Genomic DNA, 24653 nt, shown 5'->3' on the forward strand with positions numbered 1-24653 from the left:
GACCCCCCCCTTAATATAGGTGAAGTGTCACTATTTCTAAAGACCTTTATCATCACTATTATTCAGTAATCGAAATTTAATTTTCAAATTAAATTTCAAATTAAATTTCAAAATAAATTTGAGTAGTGTATCTCACATAAATACCAAAAAGGTATGTTTGGTATTTGGAGAGGGGGAATTGAGGATATTTGCTGTGATCCGATTTTCCATTGGGTCACCTCATTTTGATCCTTCACCTTTCCAAAGCATCCAAACCTTAGGTGTAAATTTAACTTCTCTCCATTCACGCCATCTAGTGGTTACAAGTGGTATAGGTTTGATTTTAAGGACGATTCCTAATGCCTGGGGGTGTAGGGAGGGCTGGGGTGAGGAGGCGGGGTACACGAAAAACAAAACGGTTGGCCGCGACAATCTCCTAGTCTCTTACCCCATCACTTACCCCCCACACGGACCCCTTTAACTACTTTAACCATTTTAGAGATGCGCAGAGATGCGCAGAGCAAAGGAAGGGGACGCACACTCATAAGACACTCACGCCCCTGGACGCTGACATTTGGAAAGGGGTTCTAAATCCTTCCTGTCATTCTCAAAGGACGAGAAAAGGAGTTGTGGCAAGACCTAGACCGAGGGGGACTGTCTGACTTTTCGGCAAGTTGGATAGATGACATATTAGCTCCTACAACGTTCACATCTGGTTTGAACAAATAGAAAGAGGGAAAAGCACTTAAAAATTCCGCCGCGGGGCTCTGCAGGTCTTGCTACCCAGTAGCCTCCAGAAGACAACCAATTCCTGCGCGTTCCGCTCCGCTCACCCTCCTTCCCAGCTTCTCTTTCTCTCTTTTTTTTTTTTTTTTTTTTTTTTTTTTTTTTTTTTTTCTTTTCCCACGCTCGCCTTGAACCGGGTCCCAGGGAGGCAGAAGCACGGCACCGGTCCCCTTCCTCCTCTCCTCCACCGAACCACCGCAGCCGGGCGCGTGAAGCTTCCCTTTGTTCCTCCAGGCTGCTCTCCTCCCCGGCAGATCCACCTGGATGCTCTCCCTCGGTGACATTTTGAGCCAGGGCTGGTGGGTGGCTGGGGTGGAGCGAGAGGAGCCCGAGGGGGCGGGGGCGGAGAAAGGTCAAGCCCAGGGAAAGGCAGGAGACGCCTTTCATAACCTGCGTGGCGGGGCGTGCGCGTGGTTATTTATTTATTTTCTCCTTATTTATTGATCGCACGAGCAGAACGGCGCGGGGAGCCGGGGGAGATGCAGGACCACCCACTGGCGGGGAAGCAGCCAGCCGCCCTCCCGCGCCCCCGCGCTGCCGAGCGCCTCCTGCCTCTGCGCTCAGGCGATTGCCTGCGACGGCCCCGGCCCCGGCCCGGGCTCCGGCTCCCGCCCCGGCCCCGCCACGCCACCGACGCCGCCAGCCCGGCCGCCCCGCAGCCCCGCAGCCCCACAGCCCCGCACCGCCCGGCTCGGGCCCCGGTGACAGCGGCGGCGCAGTAAGTTGGCAGGAGCCAGTCCCCTCCGTTCTCGCCTCCCCCGCACCTTTTGAACTTGTTGCTGCTGCTCGGCTCGCCTGCGCCTGGCTTTTGGAAGGTGAAAAGGAGGAGGGAAGCACAGAGGGATGGGGGAAGGGGAAGAAGAGCTCGCTTGAGCTTTATTTATGCTCTCTGGGCGCATCGGATTCGGCTGCTCGGGAGCTGCTTTCTCTGCTTTTCCCTTTCCGGGTGCACCGCGAGGAGAAAGTCTCTATGCAACTCAGCCCCGGCGCGCACTTTGCCAGGTATGTACCGCGAGCGAGGCGCGTTCTGCGCGGAGGCAGATGCTGCTGCTGCCGCCGCGGCGGCGGCGGCTGCCAGCTCCCGTGTTCTGTAACTGTCACACTGCACCTGAGCTGAACTTGAAAAGAGAGTGAAGGGGCGATTGGGCAAACGCTTTTGGCAGACACAAGGGGTGCTTGCAGACGTGGGGGAGGAGGCTCTGTATTAACGCCCCCCACCGTGCCCACCGCACAGCACCTCCATCTCTGCAAATACGGCCCAAGGAGTGGAGGTGGCGACCGGACTCCCAAAGAGACGTGGGGCAGCGGCTGTGACCGCATCTCGGAAGCTGCAACAACAGGTCGCCTTTCTGAGACTCCGTTGGCGGGAAGGGCCACTTGGAAAGGGAAGGTTTGAAAAGAGCTAAAAGGGAAGGTGGAGGGATTGTCTAATTCACCAAAAGAATACCACTGAGTGACTGCCCTTCGTTTTCTCTATCCTACACAACGCATACTGACCCCACATTATCCGGACTGTGTCAGGGAAAAAACCAGACACCTGTTTGAAAAAATTGCTGCGTCTAAAGTCAGCTGTATACTTATTTGTGCCAGGAGTGGCCTGGTTCACCTGCTGGAAGAGGTCTGGTTAGAGTCTGCTGGGCGTGATTGTTAGGACACTGTATTTTTTTTTTTTTTCTTACTACTCCAAATTCCTGTGTTTGAGGGAAACTTGCCCTTCTGAGAACTGTGACTTCACCAGGAGCTCTACCGTGGAATAGGAGTGATACTTCCGGACCACATTTCTCAGTGGTATTTTGTTCGACGGGCGGAAGTGAGTGATTGTGGCTACTTTGCCCCATCGTAGAGGCCTGGTTGCCCTTCTTGCCTCCACTTCAAGGAACCATGGCGGCGGGCGTAGCAGCGTGGCTGCCCTTTGCCAGGGCGGCAGCCATTGGGTGGATGCCTGTGGCCTCGGGGCCCATGCCAGCTCCCCCAAGGCAGGAGAGAAAAAGGACTCAAGATGCTCTGATTGTGCTCAACGTGAGTGGCACCCGTTTCCAGACATGGCAGGACACCCTGGAACGCTATCCAGACACTCTGCTGGGCAGTTCTGAGAGGGACTTTTTCTACCACCCGGAGACTCAGCAGTATTTTTTTGACCGTGACCCAGACATCTTCCGCCACATTTTGAATTTCTACCGCACCGGGAAGCTCCACTATCCTCGCCACGAGTGCATCTCTGCTTATGATGAAGAATTGGCCTTCTTCGGCCTCATCCCAGAGATTATTGGCGACTGCTGTTACGAGGAGTACAAGGACCGCAGGCGAGAGAACGCGGAGCGGCTACAGGACGACGCCGACACGGACAACACCGGGGAGAGCGCGCTGCCCACCATGACTGCTCGGCAGAGGGTCTGGCGGGCGTTCGAGAACCCCCACACCAGCACCATGGCCCTGGTGTTCTACTACGTTACAGGGTTCTTCATTGCCGTCTCAGTCATCGCAAATGTGGTAGAGACCGTGCCATGCGGGTCTAGCCCGGGGCACATTAAAGAACTGCCTTGCGGGGAGCGCTATGCGGTGGCCTTCTTTTGCTTGGATACAGCCTGTGTCATGATCTTCACCGTTGAGTACTTGCTTCGCCTGGCTGCAGCGCCTAGTCGTTACCGTTTCGTGCGCAGCGTCATGAGTATCATCGACGTGGTGGCCATCCTGCCTTATTACATTGGGCTGGTGATGACAGACAATGAGGATGTCAGCGGGGCCTTTGTCACGCTCCGGGTCTTCCGGGTCTTCCGGATCTTTAAGTTCTCCCGCCACTCTCAAGGCCTACGTATCCTGGGGTACACGCTGAAGAGTTGTGCCTCAGAACTGGGCTTCTTGCTCTTCTCGCTCACCATGGCTATCATCATTTTTGCTACGGTCATGTTCTACGCAGAGAAGGGGTCTTCAGCCAGCAAGTTCACCAGCATCCCTGCTGCCTTCTGGTATACCATCGTCACCATGACTACACTGGGGTAAGTGCCATCCAGGATGGAATGGGATGGAGGTTGAAGGTATGGGAGGTGACTGTGAGTGGACTCAGTAAGGTTACATAATTCGGGGGAAATAGCTCTTCTCTTTTCGAAAGGGGTTTAGGAAAGCATTCTCTAAGTGGTTTTGAGGAACTCTCTATGAAATGGGTATGGTACAGCGACTGAAGTGTTTAGGGGATTTGCTGGCAACTGTTGAGTTTTGGTGCCTGAGAGTGATAAATATACAAAGAAATTTAAAAATTCCTGCATATGGGAAATATAATATTATATATATATATATATATATATATATATATATATATACCAATACATGAAGATATGATAATGAACAACACAAAATTGGCACCCACATAAAGGTATGAATATGCACAATATATACTGAAATGCCTAGAAAGTGTTCCAGTGTATTCAAATGAAAAGTTTTCATGTATATTTGAAGTATTATTTTCATGTAAATAGATACTTTTGGCATTCATTTTTCCTCCAAGAACCATAATTCTTATTTTATAACATTATAAAACACAGATTATAGATATCATTATCCAAGAATTTTATAATATATATGTACATATTCATATACATGTATTTTCATTTTGGCTGATAGATTATACAGTTTTCGAATATTAGGGCTGAAGCTGATCAACTCTACTAAATGAAGTAGAATATTTGCAGCATATTTAAGACTAGAGGTTCATAGTTTCAAAATAAGAAGTCAATGACTATTACTCACAGCTTTTTCATTTTAGAAACTACAGATCCCATCAGGCAATGGGCCTATGACCATTAAATACACGTAGAAGATAGAGCAGTATCTGGTGAGATTGATGGTCACCAGGGGCCAATTGTATAATAGAATTTTGTGCATTCTGATTTCTTTCTATAATTCTTCTGTGTATTCTTTTATTTGGGGGTAATGGTGTTTTGCAACCAAAGGGACATATTTCAAATTAATGCTTTTTCAAAAAATTAATATGAAGCTAGAATTAAGATTTTTTTTAAGTTGGTAGAAAAAAGGGAAAGTGAAATGATTAGTGTTAGTTAAACTGCAGAAAAGTAGCACAATTTATATATTACAGGATCTAATAAAATAAAATAGTTAGAGCCTTTTAGTTTTATGAGTTCTTAGGTAAGCCAAGTAGTGATGTTAGTGCCCTTTCTTCAGCTTTTTGCTGCTTTCCTTGCATAGTTAATCAGTTCAGTAAGGGTTTGGTAATGGCTGTAGGAAGAAGTTATTCCCAAAGCTGCTTTTTAAAGTTGTTTCTGGCTAATTTAATTGTCTTCTTTAAATGACAATGTGGTTAAAGTCAACTTAATTGTATTAGCCATATTGCATTGAACAGAATTTCTCATATTGTCATATGGCCAACTAATGGAATATTTTATATGTGAAGAATTTTTGACTAAGTTAATTAAATTGTGCCAAACAAAAGCTAAACACTGCCTGTGATTTTGATTTAGTCTCATGTATTTTTTTAAGACCTACTGGTGCATTAAAAAAAATGAATTAGTGAAAATTCGTATCCTACTGCTTGTATGTCCTTCTTATCCTGTTGGTAGTTTTGTGACAAATTTTGAAGGTGTAGTATAGGTGTTTTTTTGAAGGTGTAGTATAGATGCTTTTTTCTTACCAAAGAGAATTTTATATGTGTGTGTGGTTTCGAGTCTTGTAGTCTTCTTGTCGTATGAAATCTTTGTTAGGGACAATTGGGTAGTGCAAATCACTATCAGGACTTCAGATCAGAAATACTTATGAATAAAAAGAGAATTCTGCTTTAAGAGGAATTAAAGAAACATTAAAAGGAAATACATATGTTTTTAAATTTGGTGTCTATGCTGGTATTCTTTGTGAAGTATTAGAGGATCATTTTGATTAAATTTTATTAAGTTAATCATTTAATACCATATACTGTGTATATGAGTATCAGTATTAAAATGAATGTTGTTGAGATGCTAACTTCATCTGGCCAGAAGTTCTATTCTAGACAAGAGACACTACTATTATTTTAAAGTTTGTTTCCTGAAATGACTTTAATTTTTTAATTTTATTTTAAAATTTATTTTTGCTTTTAGGAAGAAAAAAAAGTGTTAGCTATCAATGATTTTTTTTTTTACTGTATAAATAAAATAAGCATCTACCTTTTGAAATGATTTAAGAAACTAAATCATAATGCCCCAGTCAAATCTATGAAATGGATTTAGTTCATGTGTTCTTATATAAGTAGATTAGAAGAATTAAGTACATACACTTTCTCAAAACTTGGAAGCAAAATGCGAGTTACTTTTAAGACTTAAATTTCACTGAAGCTGAAAATTTTAATTTTGGGGAAATTAAGCTAATTAATGATCTGATGGACTAGAGCAGTCATACTTTTAAGATGTAGAAATGTTGATGCAGTCAAAATGCAATCCATTTATTGATAAATATATATGAACATTTAAGAAAGTATATGCTTTATAATACAGCGAAATTTCTTAGAAAGACATCTTCAGTTCTTCATTAAAATATAGTTATAATGTATTTTATTTTCCTAGAGAAACAGATTTCTGTTTTAAAGATCCTGCCTTGTTGGTATCTTTGGTTGCATTGTGACTCACAGCTTTATTTAAGAACAGAAAACATTCAACAAAAGCCATTGCCTGAATTTATTTTTCACTGTAGTTTTAAACTTATAAGCTAAAGTGTCAGATCTAAACTTTCTGGAAAATATGCAGTAGTTTGAATTAATATCGAGCTGTTTCTGCTAGATGACCAAAGATTTCCCATTACCCTTTCTAAGCCTTTTTACTTGGCTATTATTTTTAATAAGAGCTAATATTAATCAATGAATGATAATAGAAGTGAAAATGGAATCCTAAACAGTGGTTATCAAAAATCTAGCTCATGCAAACATCATCTACATGAGAAGAAAAGATGAGAGCTTTGTAATCCAGGACTGGCAGAATTATCTACCTCTCAGGTCCTTTTAAACAATGTTCAGTTGGGTTTTGGTCTGAAGAAACGACCAGGTCTGTCTTAGAACTATTGTGTACTCATCTCATCATCTTTGTGCTCCTTGAAATCTCAAGCATATCATTGTACTGTAACTTAACCATGCTTGTTATATAACTAATTATTTAATTTGCCAGTAAAACTAATGCTTTGAAGTGTAATTTTAAGCCTACCCATTTCCTGTTAAACCTTAGAAGTCCAATTTAAAAAAAAAAATCAGTGAAAGAAAGAATATCAGAAAGATTTTTAGAAGTGTTTAGACTGAGTAGCCATATATATCTGCCCTTCCATTTTATCTTTTCTTTCCCTGCATATCTATTCACCTTCACTGGCCCTCAGTACCCTTTTACTCCCCCACCTCCCTCCTTTCCATAATGTGAATTCTAATTGCTTCCTTAAACAGCCTTGGAAGGAAAAGAACCTGGAACTCCTCGTTTGTCCTAATGACCTTTGGGAAATAGCATCCAGTTGTTATTTTTCATTCGAGTGGTAGTACTCAAATGGTGCCAGATTTAGGAAATTTTCCAATGTTTGTCAATAATCCAAAGTGACTTTGCAAAAAATATTTGGTAACTTTACCATTTACCTCAGGTTCATGACTTGTGAGTAAGAAGCAGTACCAGGTGGCACGTTAAATAATTTGAGGAGCTTGGATGCTAGACAACATCTGCATTTTGGGCATGATTACTAACCATTTAGACCCTTGTTTTAAAAACAGAGGTTGTGTTACCCATCCCATAGAACTTAAGAACTTGAGAAGTGTAATTTCTGTGGTCCACCACTTCTTTAATTTTGAAACAGAGTTGTTTTTATCAAAGTTTTCAGTATGGGAAAGAAAGCCACTACGTGGCATTTCTGTAAAGTTTATGTTTAAAACGCAACTTTATGGGGTGCCTGGGTGGCTCCTTTGGTTAAGCAGCTGCCTTGCCTCTGGTCATGATTCCAGGGTCCTGGGATTGAGCCCCATGTAGGGCTTCCCACTCAGGAGAAAGCCTGCTTCTCCCTCTACCTCTGCCCACTACTCCCTCTGCTGTGCTCTTTCTCTCTGTCAAATAAAGAAAATCTTTTAAAAATATAAAATAAAATACTACTTTATGATTTTAACTACAAAAATTATGTTCTGATTTCTAAACAAATCTAGGAAAAAAGAAGTTCATCTATGGTATACTATCATCAGAAACAAATATAGTAGAATTACTTCTGCACTCTCAGAAAACTCAGTGTAGTTGTCCATTTATAAGACTCTACAAAACTATCTCTATAATATTTCAATTTTAATAGTTTTGATAAATTGCTATTTTAAGAAATAAAAACACAAAATAGTTTTTCATTTCAGTTTTCCTAACAATGTATCCACATCAATGTGTCCTCTTTTTAGAGTGGCTTGATTGGAGAACGATTATATATAAAAATATGTCGTGTATATGTCACGCATGTTTTATGTAATGCAGGTATGTTATATATCTCTCATATAACATAAATATATTAAATATGTTACATGTTATTTATCTTTTAATATATATGTATTATATAACACATATGTTGTTAAATATATATTCTTAAAAAGAATGAACTCTTAAATATTTTCCTGCCATCAGTCACTATTCTGACTGCATAGCTTTGGGGAATGTTGGGAGTAAGCTTGCAGAATCATTTACATAGAAACTTTTGGTTTACCCAGTTATTAGTCAAAATGAGTAGAATTACTTTCCCTTGCATCAGCATCTGCATGTAAATATTGCTAGCATGTTAATCAAATACATCTTTACACAGTGGAAAGTACCAAATTTATCTTTCAGATGAGGAGCCATGCTGTTGGTAAAAACCACTTTTATTTTTGCATACTATGTTCATTGTGTGTGTGTGTGTGTGTGTGTGTGTGTTTAAGGGAGAGTGCACACCATACAATGGGGCAGGGAGGGGCAGAGGAGAGGGAAGTGAGAATCTCAAGCAGGCTCCATGCCCAGGTCAGAGCCTGACTAAAGGCTGGATCTCACCAGAAATCATGACCTGAGCAGGAATCAAGAGTCAGATGCTTAACTGACTGAGCCACCCAGGCTCCCCGCAGACTATGACATATATTTTTATAAAATTCTTTATAGAACATGTTCATTGTTGGGAGTCGAAAATGAACTTTTAAAGAAATGTAGAGAAATGTGATATGCATTACAGGTAACCAAATCTTAACTGTCTTTGTTTTGTTTTAGTCATCATTTGAATATAGGTAATATATGACATGACACACATACCTATTTTTAAATGTGTATATTTGCTTAGCATTTTCCTTTTTTTCTTTAAAATAAATATTTACTTGGTTGCCAAGAAGAGGTGTGTCATGTGTGACATAATAGTGATGTAATTAAACAGCAGCAGCATTTTTTTGTTTGTTTCATGTTTTTACTTATTTTTTTTTTCTGAAGACCTTGAAATATTATCTGGGAGTGTATAATAATAACTAACTGGGGATTACTGCTGATACTACAGGTATAAGAAAGGAATCCGTTCTGTCTTTATTCTATTGACATAATGCATTTCTCTCCTAGTTCTGCTTTTTGGGACTCACACCACGTTTCTCAGTATCACTGCGGGCTCTGCATGTACTTATACAGTCCTGGGCTCTAGTCTCATGGTGCCCAGCTGACATAATAAAAGCATGTGCTCTTGTTCAGGGAACTCTTAGGCCATTCAGAAGCAAGCTTTGTTGTGGTAACTATTTTACCTGGCCTGATGAGGAAGAGAATAATTCTTTGACTCGAATGAACTAAAAAAGAGTTAGCCTGTGAGTTGTTAGAGTGATACAGTTTAACTTCTGTATCATTGAAAGAACAAGAATGTTGGAAAGAATATTCACCGAAAAGGAAATATTATTTATCCTTCAGAGCTATAGTGTGATTTTACTCTTTTTCCCCCTAGTATAAGACTCTTCATGTCTTATACTGTTTTCTAAGCACTTAATACATATATATAGTATATACTATATAGTTTTTTGTATATAGTATATACACATGTATATATTTATATATTGTTCATATTTATTTAAATATACATTAAGTATATATATGTATATGTATATGACCATTGCTATCTCATTGGCAATAGCTAGAATTGACAGTGTGGGATATAGTTTGGTATTAGAAAGAACCATAGGGGTGCAACACCATCTCTACATTTCTGTCCACACTGAGACTGTCCCTTGCTTTAGTGTAGATCCCATTGGAATGTAACCCTTTAGTTTCTTCCTTCTGAACCAGACTTCAACCATGATCTTCTCCACGAGGCCTTCTCAACCTCCCAGCCTCCATTATGTATAGTTAGGATTTTACTTGACATTCGTAAGTGCTATCTTATATATAACTTATGGTTTTACTCCTTGCCTTCCTAACTAGATTGAAAGGCTTTTGAAGTATGGGCCTATACCATATGGGGACTTATTATCTACTAGCTCAGTGCCTAAATGCAGAAAAATCTGTATTAAAGCTTTGCAGACCATGGCGTGAGGTGATACCAGCCTGCATGCAGAGCTCCTTAGCTGTGAGCAGTCTCAACACTGGCAATAATTTACTAATCTAATCTTTCACTTCATTCAGTGTTAGGAAAAATTGGAATTTATTATTTGAGTATTTTGTCTTTGTACTACAAACTACTCTTTTTAGACTTGGGAGAGCTGTGAGACTCCACCATTCTTTGATCTGTAACTAATTTTCTTCAAAAGTTAGAATTAATGGCTGTCAATGGCTATTTCCTTAATCAGTTTTCTTCCTGGTGAGGGCTGGTAAATTGCAGATGCCTCTGGGAAGCATATGGGGATGACTTACAATGCAAACGAATCAGCGCAGAAATGTTCTGCCTTGTCTTTCAACCTCAGTTCCCCCAGTAAACATGAGCTGGCACTTTTTTCTCTTTCCAGGCCCACTCATTTATGCATAAAATGGAATTGTTTAAAAATAGTGCACTGTTGTCTATAAATGACACGTAAGATAAATGTAGTCTATCAGAAAGAAGTTCCTGCTTGAAGCGATTAAAAGGCAGGTATATAAAATGTAAACATACATGTAGATACATATCCTGGCATGGTGCAGTGCACTTTGCGTTGGGAATTTTGACATGTCTGTTATGTAAAGAAGATCTGAATTATAAAAAGTGTGGGGAGAATAGGGAGTAAATTACCAAGTTAATAAGGAGAAAGAATAACATTGAAAGAGTAGGATGACAGTTGAAATAATGTCAGATAGAATGGGAAGGTTTTGTTCTAAAAGTGAAAGGTCTTGTCTTTTTTGCTCTCATGTGGGCCTGATCTTCCGTTGTCCTCATTTTCTTCACTTTTAAGAATAACAATAATCATGCTTTTGGAAACCCACAGTTTTACCAGTAGCATATACCCCCAGCAACTCAAAATGTGACTCATAGAGTTCATTTCAATTTAACAGACTTTTGTTGATCACTTACTACCTGTCATTGACCACAACAGTAAATGTAACTGCCAATTTCCTGACCTTAAGGACTATGTACTCTAGTGGCAGAGGTGGAAAGAAAACCATATAAATACATAATTCAAGGTAGCAGCTGGTGCTACCAACAAAATAAATGAGGTAAGACAAGATTGTTGGCCAACTGAAGGGATGAAGTGAGTTCTGTGACTATCTTGGTAAAGAGCTTTAGATGAGGAGGGAAAAGAAGTACAAAGATCCCAAGATTAAGAGGAGCCTTGGTGTACTCCACCTAAGGCCACTGTAATTAAAGCAAAGAAGGGGAGGGGCTTAGTAACATGCTATCTGAAAGGTAGAGGGGACAAGATGATGAGGGACGTTGTAGACCATAATAAAGACTTCTGGTTTAATTCAAGACATAATGGGGACACATTCAAGAATTATGAGCATAGTAAAGATAAAATATGATTTTTGTCTTTAAATGAGCACAAGTTCTGAACATTTAACATTTCTTAAATGGTCATTTTAACATTAATTTCTTCACTGTGTATAAATCCTCATCCTTTGTTAGATTCATTATACTTACCTTAACTTGAAATTTGTATCTACTTATTCATGAGATTTTCCAGAAAAATGGAGTATTTTATAAGAATGCATGATTAAAGTATTCCCAACTTACAAAAATAAACCTAGTTCAAATGAGAAAATGAATTCTACATGTTAGCTGAAAAGACCGAAGTATTTCTCAACAAATATGGAGCTATCTGAGAAATGACTAAGGATTATTATTTATCTTGAATATAGATTTACAGACTTATAGTTGTCAATTCTAATGTTCATGTACAAGAATGTCATATATACTTTGGATTCTACTTAAAGAATTTTCATTCCTTTTTTTTCTTCCCCTCACTTTTCAGTAGGTACATGTATCCCTGGTCAGGTGTTTGGCTGTTTCTGTGAATCTGAAAGAAAAAAAGGGTTTACATGTCTTTAAAAATGCCGGAGGATATGTATTTTTAAACTCAAATTAAATTGGAACCATACATGTAGCAGATGTGTATTTATGAAAACTTACAGAGGCATTGCTTTGGTAAGAATCATCATGCTGGAGAGTAAAACATAAACATGAATGGATAATTGGAGAGCACTTGGGTTTGGAAGAACAAGAATTGGATTAACAACATTAAAAAAAAAAAAAGTTTGTGTGTGTGTCTCCTAGATGAGCAATTTGTGAAAATATTTCCTAACCCTAAGGAAGTCAGTGTGGCATCTCAATTTGGTGTTCAGTTCCCGTTAGAACCTCTGTCCTTCAGATAATTCTGCATCCTACCCAGTACTTCTATCTGGAGACTTGATTTCTGATAATATAAGCTAGGGTTCAGGAGGGTCATCATAAAGGAAAAAGTCCTGATATTCCCTGTCCTTTGCATGTGAAACAATCATGACAATTACATTCTGATAATTACTAGCTTGCCTTTGTTTTGAATGGGGAACTGGTTTCTTTTCATCTTGATGCAGAAATTGAAACTGTGTAACCCTATACCATGTTAATACATTTGGAAAAAGAAAATCCTTATGCATATTGCTTTAGATCGGACTATGGAACTTTAGTTTCTAGTTCTTACCAAATGTGGTGTTTGGGAATGAAAAGTAAACACATGTACTTGTAGTCTCCTTAACTTAGATCAGCCTAGTAATGCATATTGGACACTATTGGATCAGGGGAAGAAAAAAAGAAACCTATGGACTCTCACAAATGTTTGGTTTTCTGCTTTATTCTAAAGTTACTAAAATCATGGAATTTTGATTTGCCGGGATCTTTAGAAATCATCTTGTAGAAACTTCTCAGTTTATACTTGAAAAAACTAGGAAGCAAAATCACAAAGCTAGCTAGTGGAAGAATATCAGCTTGATTTCTGGGGGATCTTTTGAAATCTAATACTCAATTAAGTATGATTGAATTGAATGAAGACTTTTTTTCTCCATATTTCTTTCTCTATTATATAATCTATTTTCATCATTAAAGAAAATATTACAAACAAAGCAGAGCAATAAAACCAAGTACTATACATATATATAACTTTATAAATTTATATAGATAAAAAGTTATATATATGTGTGTGTGTATATATAATACATATATATATATATATTCCCCCATTATACAATAAATTATACATATATAACTGAACTAGTAATGTAGGTAAACAAGTTCATGCAATAAGTCTCATCTTGTCATTTTTTCCTTGGTCATCCGCTATTTGTTAATCTTTTTGAAATTAAAGGCAATTATTAAATTGAAGTTTCAACTCTGAATTTTAGATGACTAATGTGATTTTGTTCATTTTAATATTGGTGATGTTAAAAGCAGGTCATGAAATCAGTGTCAAGTTATTTGTTTGACTTGCTTTGGTCTGAAAAATAGGAATTCAAATTTTAGAATATCAGATGCATTCATAAATTGCCCCAGAAAAATCATTGTTATGTTTTCTTCATAAAGTGAAAAGACATGTTAGGGTTCAAATAAAAGAATATTTTAAAAATATTTTTCAATTAAACACCATAACAATGAATATATGTTGAGAAGATCATCTCAAACTTGTTTATATAGTATAATTCCACTTTGAAAAACATATAAAAATAGTGTCTTAATCCCTGGAATTACTGAAGGGGAATTCCTTAATTCCCTTGAATTTTTTTAAAAAGTTAACATTCTGAAAAATTACGTGGTAACCAGATACTGCTAGTACTTTGGGAGAAATCTTCAAGATGAAGCCCAATTGATAAATCATAAGAGGACCTTGTATTTCAGTAGCCTATAATTAAAAGAGCTATACGCTTGAAGAGCTAAGCCAAGATGCATTGCTTTTGTTTTACTCCAGATACACGGAATTTAACTAATTATCATCTTTTTCATGACACACTTCTATCATTCATTCGCTTATAGCCTTGTTTATAATTTTATTTGTTTAATAAATTTTAATAATGTGATATGCAAACATAATATGTACAGGCAAGAGCCTACCCCCAAATTAAAGCTATATCATTGATTTTAACCTACATCTAAACATTAGCACCTCTTTTTCCTGTTGTGTCCCACTGTCTTTCTCTGCTGGAGGTAACTATCATCCTGTATCCTGTATTTAACATTCTTAAAACTGTACTTTTAATTGGGAGATTTTTTTTTATATATAATTTTTTATTTTTTATAAACATATATTTTTATCCCCAGGGGTACAGGTCTGTGAATCACCAGGTTTACACACTTCACAGCACTCACCAAAACACATACCCTCCCCAATGTCCATAATACCACCCCTTTATCCCAAACTCCCTCCCCCTAGCAACCCTCAGTTTGTTTTGTGAGATTAAGAGTCACTTATGGTTTGTCTCCCTCCCAATCCCATCTTCTTTCATTTATTCTTCTCGTACCCACTTAAGCCCCCATGTTGCATCACCACTTCCTCATATCAGGGAGATCATATGATAGTTGTCTTTCTCCGCTTGACTTATTTCGCTAAGCATGATACGCTCTAGTTCCATCCATGTTGTCGCAAATGGCAAGATTTCATTTCTTTTGATGGCTGCATAGTATTCCATTGTGTATATATACCACATCTTCTTGATCCATTCATCTGTTGATGGACATCTAGGTTCTTTCCATAGTTTGGCTATTGTGGACATTGCTGCTATAAACATTCGAGTACACGTGCCCCTTTGGATCACTACGTTTGTATCTTTAGGGTAAATACCCAATAGTGCAATTTTTTAACTTTATGAAAAGCTACTATGTTGCATACAGTCTTTGGGTTCTTGCATATAATTTGTCACCAAGTTTCATCCATATTGTTGCTGTGCATAATAATTCATTTTTTTTTTGCCACTATATAATCTCTTGCTCCATTATGTGATTATTCAACACCTCTTTCTTTAGTGCCTTCCAGGTTAGTTCTAGGTTTTTCGCTGTTGTGCATACTGTTGGCATGTGCAGATGAGATGTTTTTCTTATGTATATAAGTGTATATGGTGGGTCATAGGTATGAATACTTAACTTTGGGGGATGAAGCCAAATTTTTCCAAAGTTGCTGCATCAATTGACACTTCTGCTACTCACTAATTAATAAATAAAAATTCAGAAAAAATGATTTCTATGAGGCAGTGAGATGCAGTGATTAGATGTGAATTGCTTTGAAGAATGGTTAGATGTGAGTTGCTATGAAGAAATTAAGAACGCAGTTTTTTTATTGGCAGCATTTTACCTTGATCTTTTTGAAATGAACAGGTAATATAATTGTAGTGATCCTAACTTGCATTGTGTTTAACTCCATGACTTGTAGTTGGATTTTTCTTTTTCTTTCAACCTGAAAAGATTCATTCTGGTAAACATTGCATTTATATTTTCACAATGTGAAATATTTTAACTTCAGCTTCATGTTTGAACTCAAGGCCAATAATATGAAAACATCAAACCTGAAAATATCTTGCAAGGCTTTGGTTTACTCATTCATATGAAATTAAGAATGAGGATTGAAAATGATATTCAGTTGGTTTTCTGAGACTTTATAGTATTTTATGAAATGTTACATGTAACTTTCTACAAACATTTGTACAACCAAGAAATTGCCCACATCTTCTCCATTCGTATTATCTAATTTATCACAATATTACTGCAGTTAGAAAAAAACTGCTAATTTCAAGGCACCTCGTAGACCTTTAGAAGGAGATACATTACTGTGAAATGGGATATATGAATAAATGTCAAGAGGAAATTACCTCCATTTCAGGAAATTCTTAATTATGGAAATTAAAGTGAATATGATTTCCAGTTCTTCATGGATGATCCTGCATTTTTTTTAATGTTTGCAAAAAAAGGCCAGTGTTTTGAAAAGCATAATTAATTTATGCATATATGCATATATGTTGATGCATATATGTTGATCTGTTGTCTTTCTTTTAACATAGTGTTTGTGCTTTTGGCTTTAAAAATCACATAAGCGGCACCTGCGTGGCTCAGTGGGTTAAGCCTCTGCCTTCACCTTCAACTCAGGTCGTGATCTCAGGGTCATGGAATCAAGCCCCACATCAGGCTCTCTGATCAGCAGGGAGCCTGCTTCTCCCTCTCTCTGTGTGTGCCTCTATGCCTACTTGTAATCTGTCTGTCAAATAAATAAATAAAATCTTTAAAAAAAAAATCACATGAATTTGTTATAAAATGTCAGAAGATAATAGTAAATATTCTTATAAAAAAGAAAATATAATTTACAAAATGCTTAAAAACTCTTCTCTGTGGAAATAAGGTACTTTTTATTCAGGAATGCCTGTTGATTTCAGAGAGAACTTTATTATATCCATGTGAAGAGTCCAAATACCTTCATAATCATCTAAATTAAAAGTAAGATTATTCTATTTCAAAATTAAAGGGTATTGTTTTTTCAGTCAAGTACCGAATTTTAGCAGTGCGTTCTGAAATATACTGTTAAAGCCAAACTAAATAAATTGAATAGTCACTTTAGACTATTCATATTTCTTTTACTTCCATCTCTTCATTATTCTCCACATTATACAGGGTCCAGTTTCTGGATGCATATCTGTTATTTATTTATTTGAAGATTTTATTTATTTGACAGAGAGAGAGAGAGCACGAGCAGGGTGAGAGACAGGCAGATGGCGAAGGAGAAACAGGCTCCCTGCTGAGTGGGGGGCCCAGTGCAGGGTGTTCCCATCCTAGAACCCTAAGATCCTGACCTGAGCCAAAAGCAGGTGCTCACCCAACTGAGCCACCAGGAGCCCCTGTATATCTGCTATTTTAAATATTACTAAAATATGTGTTAATGTATACACCCATATATTTTTTTAAAAGTACAGACACATAAACATCAATATAAAATGTATAAATATGTAAGTCAGTATTATATACATGTGCATAAGTTGATACATACGTACTCTCTCCTGTGATTTTTCTAGGAGAACACAATGATAATACTTTTAAGAAGTGAGGGAAGAACAACTTTATATTTCATTTTGTACCTTTTTGTATTCTTATTTTCTCCCTTTAGTCTACAGAACTTCTGTTATAAAGGACTCTTTGGGGGCATTTGAGGCCTTTTTCTTCATATTTTTTCTATATAAAAATCTTACTAGATATTATTTAGAATTCGATCTCTTCTACAATAACCCTTTTGATGACTCACTCAAAAAGGTCATAAATATAGAGGGTAACATATTAGAAATGACCTAGATTTAAATACCAGCTCAATGGTGTTGGTCATATTACTTAAATTGTATTTACCTAAGATTCCCATTTGTGAAATAAGGTAGCAATACTTGCCTTTTAGGGCTTTTATGGAAATCAATGCAAATATATAAAGTTCTTAGAATGCTACCTTCTATAGAAGTGCTACATGAGGGATTATTATTATGATAATTATTAAATATATGATATTGAATATAGTACTTTTTTTGCATATGAAAAAGTAGTAAGAGAGTAGGAGGAAACTTTGGGAGGTAATGACTATGTCTGTGGCCTTGATGGCGGTGATGGTTTCATGGGTGTTTACTCATCCCCAAACTCATCAAACTGTAGACATTAAGTATGTACAGCTTGGAAGGGAAGGAAGGAAAGGAAGGAAGAGAGGGATGGAGCAAGGAGGGAGGGAAGGAAATAAGGAAATAAACTAGGAATAGATGGGGGAGAAGTCTCTACTGGGTCACCCAGCAGACAGTCAGTTGGAAAATGATCCCTGGAAAGGAAGAGATACTGATCGAAGGCACACCTTAAATCAAGAGGTACTTCCTATTTAGAAACTGGAATTCTAAGTCTTCCTATAAAACTTTTCATTATTGTTGTTGAAAATGCAACAGTTAATGAATTTGAGTTCTCAAGTTACAAAAACTTCATGTCTCTGGCAAATTTGTTTTGGAGTTATATGCTTAATTTATTATTTCTTTAACTATGCCAGTTTTCAAAGAGAATTTGAAACAATTTGCTGTCAAATGAACCAAAATATTAAACAAGTGCCAACTATGAAAGATGAAGAGGAAAAACAATTATGTTAAATAAAGCATTAGTGAACATAAATTCAGTTCTGAACTTCCTGGCAGCCAAAGAAAAAAAGGAAAGTATAGCATATTTCACAGATCTGTTTATTGAAGAGGGGAAGATATCATACTTCTGGAAGAGTTTCTTTTTAGAAGAGGTAGAGTCTAAGATAATCTGGTCAGTGGATCCTATTAGCCACCAATATAATGAACTGTGTCTGCAGCAATAGTTTCCAAAATATTTAGAAGTAGTTTTGATTTGGCCTTTTTATGCCAAACAAGTACTATATGAATATAAAGTATTTTCATAGGAAATATAATTGATGTGATCAAAATATATAACTTTCAAATAATAAGATTCATATGTAGAGTTGAGCAAATGCTGAGTGACATTTCTGTGTGGATTGAAAACCACCAGAATTAGGATCACTTGGTACACTTACTAAAAATGGGTATTCCTAAAAAAAAAAAAAAAAAACAAAAAAGGTATTCCTGATGTTCATCTAAAACAGTTTAAGTAATTTTTGGAGATAAGAATCATGATGGCTGCATTTTTACTTCTCACATTAAATTTTAAGAACCACTGATCTAGAAGAACGTATGAGCCTATCTCTACTGTTATCATCCTGGAGTATTACTGATGTTGTGCTCGAATTTTGAAATGAGGTAAAAAACAAAGCATGTAAAATAATGATCCAGACAAAATAGATAATAAGAGGTAGTTTTCAATATGACTTAATGAAGGTGTATAGAGAGAAACATAGATAGGAATTCAAGAATCTTAACTGTAGGTGATAACCTGATTATTTCAAAAGCCTTATTCTGTTCTGTGCTATGAAATAAGGTTTCATGGACAGTAACCAATACTCTCTAGTATTCTGGAGAGCAACTGGAGTAAAGAAGGCAGAGCTGCTTCCTTTGGGGAATTTAGGGTTGTACGTATTAAAAGTTACTGATTTCTTAACTGCCAGGGGTGGGTGGGTTGAGCTTTCCTTAGTGGAGGCCCAAGGTATTGACCAGTTGGTCATAATGAAAGCCAAGAATGTGCAGTCTTGGTTCAGAGCCGCAGAAGAAGGGGAGAGCTTATGAGGAGCAAAACAGCACCAGGCACAAAGATAATCTAAATCTCATGACATGAAAATTTCCTTTGGATAAATATTTTTTCTCCTTTTTTCCCCCTCTTTTTTCTTCTCTATAAACAGAAAGTTGATTTGAAAGGATTTACTTTCCAAAGAGGATAATTTTTAATCACATGTTAGAGATTTGAACCATGGAAGATCTAAAGATAGAAAACAAATTACTGATGGATTCTTAGATCATAACGGAGCATAAAAGGAGGTTTTATGTAAAAATCTACTACATGGCTGATTTGATGTTGAGCTTTTTAATTGGCTTTTCATGATGTCAGTCTATTCAAAATGACTTTGTGTTCTTTCCTGGTAGACATAGGGAAGTATGCAATAAGCCTTTTCCCACAAGGTCTAGGTGTAGAGAGTGTGAAAAGCCTATTGAAGATCAAGATGGCCAAGGATTGATGTTCACTTCCTTGCCTTGGAGGATGCTATCTGATTAGCTGTGGTTACAGGATTTCTGGTTATCAGCATTCATAAAGAAAAGAAATCTAGAGTCAAAAGTTATGATTCAATTATAAAAGGTCTCATGAATATAATCTCATTCAAGCTCAAATGTTGCTTAGTGTTAAGATTAGGAGGTCTGACATGACATTTGAAACCTTGGTTTGAAGTGAGATAATGTAGATGATGCAGATTTATCCCAAATCAGATTATTGGAAGGAGAGTCTTATGACGCTTCTGTAAAGCCTTTCTTCCTGAACAGGATACATATGGAGAGGGAGAGGGAAATGAAGAAAAATGCATAAGGAGATAATCTGACTCTTACAGTGGGACAGGGAAGAGTCTACAGTGATTGGGCCCCTAAGCTGGGCAGGCACCACCGCTGTAGACATAAACAGTATTATTTTTTCATACCATGTATTGACTGCTCCGCTTGCTTTACCATATTTTGATTCCTACTGGTAAGAGTTAAATGAAAATATGCTAAATAATTATTCAGTAAAGTGGAAAACATGAGATCAAAATTAGACCACTCCAGTAAGCGTACATTTAAGTTCAAACAGTTGGAACTAACATTAAAAAATCAGGCAAACTTTTAGCTCAAATCAGACGCTGGAACCAAAACAATAGAACGTGTTCTGAGAAGAAAGTCTGAATTTTGACATACAAAGTTCTTCTGGAAGAATACCAAAAAAGATCCAACAAAAAGTTAATGTCTCTGATCAGGTATCCCAGTAAAAGAACCTTCTGCTTCTACAGAAGATTTTGAGCCTTGAGTCACAGAATTAAGTCAGCCTTCTTCCTGCAGTAAAGCTCAGTGGATTGGCTGAGAGCAGCTGCTGTCCTTTCTCTGTGCCTTAGGTCACACCATTGTCAGCCAAATACCAAGTGCTGACCTGCTAGTGGAATCTCAAATATTGAGAACAAAATTTTTTTAACTTTTAATCCAAGATACATTCTAGTTGAGTCTATAATTCCTGTCCACTTGTATTTTATTTCACATCATCATCATCATCATCATCATCATCATCATTATTATTATTATTTTGGAGAGAGAGAGCATGCACACACACACATGCTGGGGAGAGAGAGGGAGAAGGAGAGAGAGTATCCCAAGCAGGCTCCATGCTGAACCCAAAGCCCCACTTGGGGTGGCTCTCATGACCCTGAGATCATGATCTGAGCCAAAACAACTTTCACCTTTATTTCAGTTGATTTAAGTAAGAGGAATGGGTTTTACTGAAGAGCTAGGAATAAATTTTTAAAAAAATAATTTGTTTCTATACTCTCATTGTATTTCTGTTTATTTATAGTATCTCTAAAAACCAAATAAGGAAAAACAAAAGACCATGGATCAATAATACTGTAACTGCAGACTTAGCTTTAAGGTGCCTCAGTAAGCCTGCTGACAAAAGTCCTCTCATCAAAGAACCTTACACTTCAGTTGAAATCTCCCCCATAGGTTTTATAACAATGGCTAGAAGAATGCTTTGTGGATCACAGATACTGAATATATATATACATATATATATATTTGTCTTTTTACTGTGGAGTTTAATGTCCAATTCATTTTGGGAACTGAACATTACTCATAACACTGTTGACCCTTGAACCACATGGGTTTTAGAGGTGCTGATGCTCTCCATGCACACTTAGAAATCTTCAAGTGACTTTTGACTCCCCAAAAACTTAACCATCAGTAGCCTATTGTTGAAAGCCATACTAGTAACACAATCTATTAATGCGTATTTTGTATATTCTATTTATTAGATACTCTATTTTTACAAGCAAGCTAGAGAAAAAAATGTTTTTAAGGAGGTCGTATTAAGGAGAAAATACATTTAAAGGACTGTATTTATCAAAGAAAATATACATGTCATTGGACTTGCCCAGTTCAAACCCGTGTTGTTCGGGAGTCACCGGTACTTTCTAGCTGCTTCTCTCTCAACTGCACAACCTGCGACAAACGCGTAGCTACTTACAGAAGTAAAATTTCCGCAGGTGCTAAGTCTTCAGCGCAACATACCTTAAAAGAATTATACATGAAATAAATTTCTAGAGTTTTGACACCTTTTTAATATGCTGATTGATTCCTCTATAACTGTTTTCCAGATCCTTATTCATTTTCCTTAACTGTCTAAAGAATTCCCCTCCATTTCTGTGCTATTTCTCTCATCTCTATGCTGTTGGCTCATAGTTATACATATCTACCCTGGACCATTCTTCCAAGCGTCAGACAATGATTTCCAGATTTATGCTATCAGGAAATATTATGCCCTTAGCTTTTATAGACAATCAGCGTAAGTAATGGCCATATAGAGAATATTTCTAAATCTAATGCAAAACCATTAGACATAGTGTTTGTCTACCTGGCACATTACTCACCATCCCATATTATTAAGAGCTATGAAAATATAAATATATCTATCTATCTTTTTTTTTGGTATGCTAACTCTATTAGAATTTGGATGTTTCCTGTGTGACTGATGAGAAAAAATTCTCAGGCATGTCCAGGGTCACCAGTAATGGGTGCCATGACCAATTAGTGATGACAGCCATAGTAGGGAATAGAGGAGAGTTTCCTTACCTGGCATAAGCAAAGTCCCAGTGGCAGAAAAATGCAGAGTGTATTCTGGGCACAGTGTGGGGATTCATTTGGCACTAAAATGTCTGTTGACTGTTGACTGAACAAAAATCTGGGATCACTTGTCACTTTTTGAATCTTAATGAATTCTGCCATGAATGAATTTGAAAGTAACCATCGTAGCATAAATAATAATCCCTTCACTTATCAGTTATGTTTGTTCTCATATATACTTTTACTTTTCTTATGTGTTTTGACTCTCGTAAGTGATCAATGAAGATCCATGGAATGCATGAAACAATAAATTACAAATGTCTTTCTGAGCACATAAAAATTTGAGTATTTTTATGAAATGGGAGAACCAGTTTTAGCAGGAGGATGGAGCAGAGATTGAATGAAATGACACTTGAATCTTTTATGGTCTTAACCCTTGATACCCCCAAATAATCTGTGACATGACTTATTAGTTTAGCTCCCTATTACACAGTTCTCTGTAACACTCTCTCACCGTGACTAGAAGATTGGTATTTATTACTAATCTGTGAAATTGATGTACACTAGGTGTTGCCTACAGTTCAACATATCAGAACACTGTTAACATAAGCAAATATGATGCCCAGAAACACAGAAAACCAAACGCACAGTCACATACAAAACCTAGCAAGTAAACACAGAATCCAGATTTCATTTAGCTCAATGTATTGACTCTTCCTATGTGCCAGAAAATATACTTGGCACTATGAAGGAAAGATAAAAGTAGAGAAAATAGAGGAGTGTAAAGCTGGAATTTTAAATCCTGGCTCTTCTCACTGACGGACTCTGTAGAGCCTGGACTCAATGTAAAAATATATTTGTGTTTGTGTGATATAAAACGTGTGAGGAACTTTTTAATGCTTTGAAATGAGTGATTGTTTGCCTGAGCTGGAAAGAACAAAAGTCAGCCATCAATTCTTGTAGTCAGGTTAGAGACTGTGGAGTATATGAAATTGCCAGGATATTTGAGCATGGATTTTATCTATCAATGCCTCCCTTTCTCTCTGTAGGGCTGTCCTAGTAAACAGGAGAGAATGGCTAGGATGCATGTAAGCTCACTTTTTTTTTCCCCTTTAAGTATGAATTTTTATTTTTTATTTATTGCATGTTTAAGTTTTTATTTAGATTCATGCAGGTAAGCTAACATTTGAGCTGATTTCTATATGTGTTGTTTTCTCTTGATTTTTTTTTGTTGGTAAAACATAGTCAGTATTTGCTTTTTTTCTGAATAGTTTAAGTTCGCCTATACCCATTGTAGTTTTAAATGATGCATAGTATAAATAGATAAATAAGGCACTATTACTATTGAGAATATTACATTTGCTCTCTGATATAAATATGTTGTTTCAGAGGTAATTACATTGAAACAGGTTAAATGGGTCTTTATTGTAAATATTCTAGCTGTATTTTGGAGGGTTTTGTTTATTTGTCTAGGAATTTTATTTTTAAGTAATCTCTATACCAGACATGGGGCTCAGACTTCCAACCTGGAGACCAAGAGTTGCATGTTTTGCTGATGGAGCCAGCCAGGTGCCCCTGTTGTAGTTATTTTGAAAGACACATTTCTACAATAAGAAAGCAATTAATTTAAATATTACTTCTGGATTTTCTAAGTGCCTCTGCTCCCTTTGTCCAAATTAATTTCCACTCATGAGCAATGGTATCCAAATCCCTTTTGATTCCATCTTCATTGTTTAAGCCATCAAAATTCATGATGCTTACGTAAATTTAGTGGCATGTTCATAAATACAGACACTTGGGTGGAATTTTCCAAACAGTAGTTCTTTCTAAGAACCATAGAATCTTGAAACTAACAGTTTTCTGTAGGTCACCTAGTTAATATTTCCACCAGTTGAAAGACTCTAGTATTTTCTCTTATTTATATAGCCTTCTATGAACTTTTTGAATATTCTGTGTAATTGGAAGTTTAAGGCAGCCCATTTCTTTGCAGCAGGACTCAAATTTTTATCAAGGTTTTTTTTTTTAAATTGTGCTGGCGTGGACACCTTCCTCTATCACCCATTTATCCAAATTATGTTTTAGAGATGGAACAGAATGAGTTTTCTTTTTCATATCCTTTCTAGGGCTGTACTTGAAGAGGGCTATCATGTTCCTCCTTAGGCTTTTCTCTGCTGGGGTGAACTTCCCTAAGTCATTTGAACATTGCAATGTAATGTGTTTTCTGGACCCCCCCCCCCCCATTGCCTTGATCTCAAATCTTCTGAAGTT

General features: G+C 37.2%; 1 protein-coding gene across 1 annotated transcript in view; it reads left to right on the forward strand.

Annotated features, from left to right (window-relative positions):
- Positions 1 to 1868: 1868 nt before the first annotated feature.
- The window catches only part of KCND2 (potassium voltage-gated channel subfamily D member 2), a 487179-nt gene continuing 464394 nt past the window's right edge, over positions 1869 to 24653 (forward strand). The window contains 1 exon segment of the mRNA NM_001310177.1: positions 1869 to 3761. Coding sequence (NP_001297106.1) covers positions 2647 to 3761 — 1115 coding nt within the window. The 5' untranslated portion in view covers positions 1869 to 2646.

This window comes from Mustela putorius, unplaced genomic scaffold (genome assembly GCF_011764305.1).
Source record: "Mustela putorius furo isolate JIRA1106 unplaced genomic scaffold, ASM1176430v1.1 tig00003845_pilon_pilon_pilon, whole genome shotgun sequence".
NCBI lineage: Eukaryota > Metazoa > Chordata > Mammalia > Carnivora > Mustelidae > Mustela > Mustela putorius.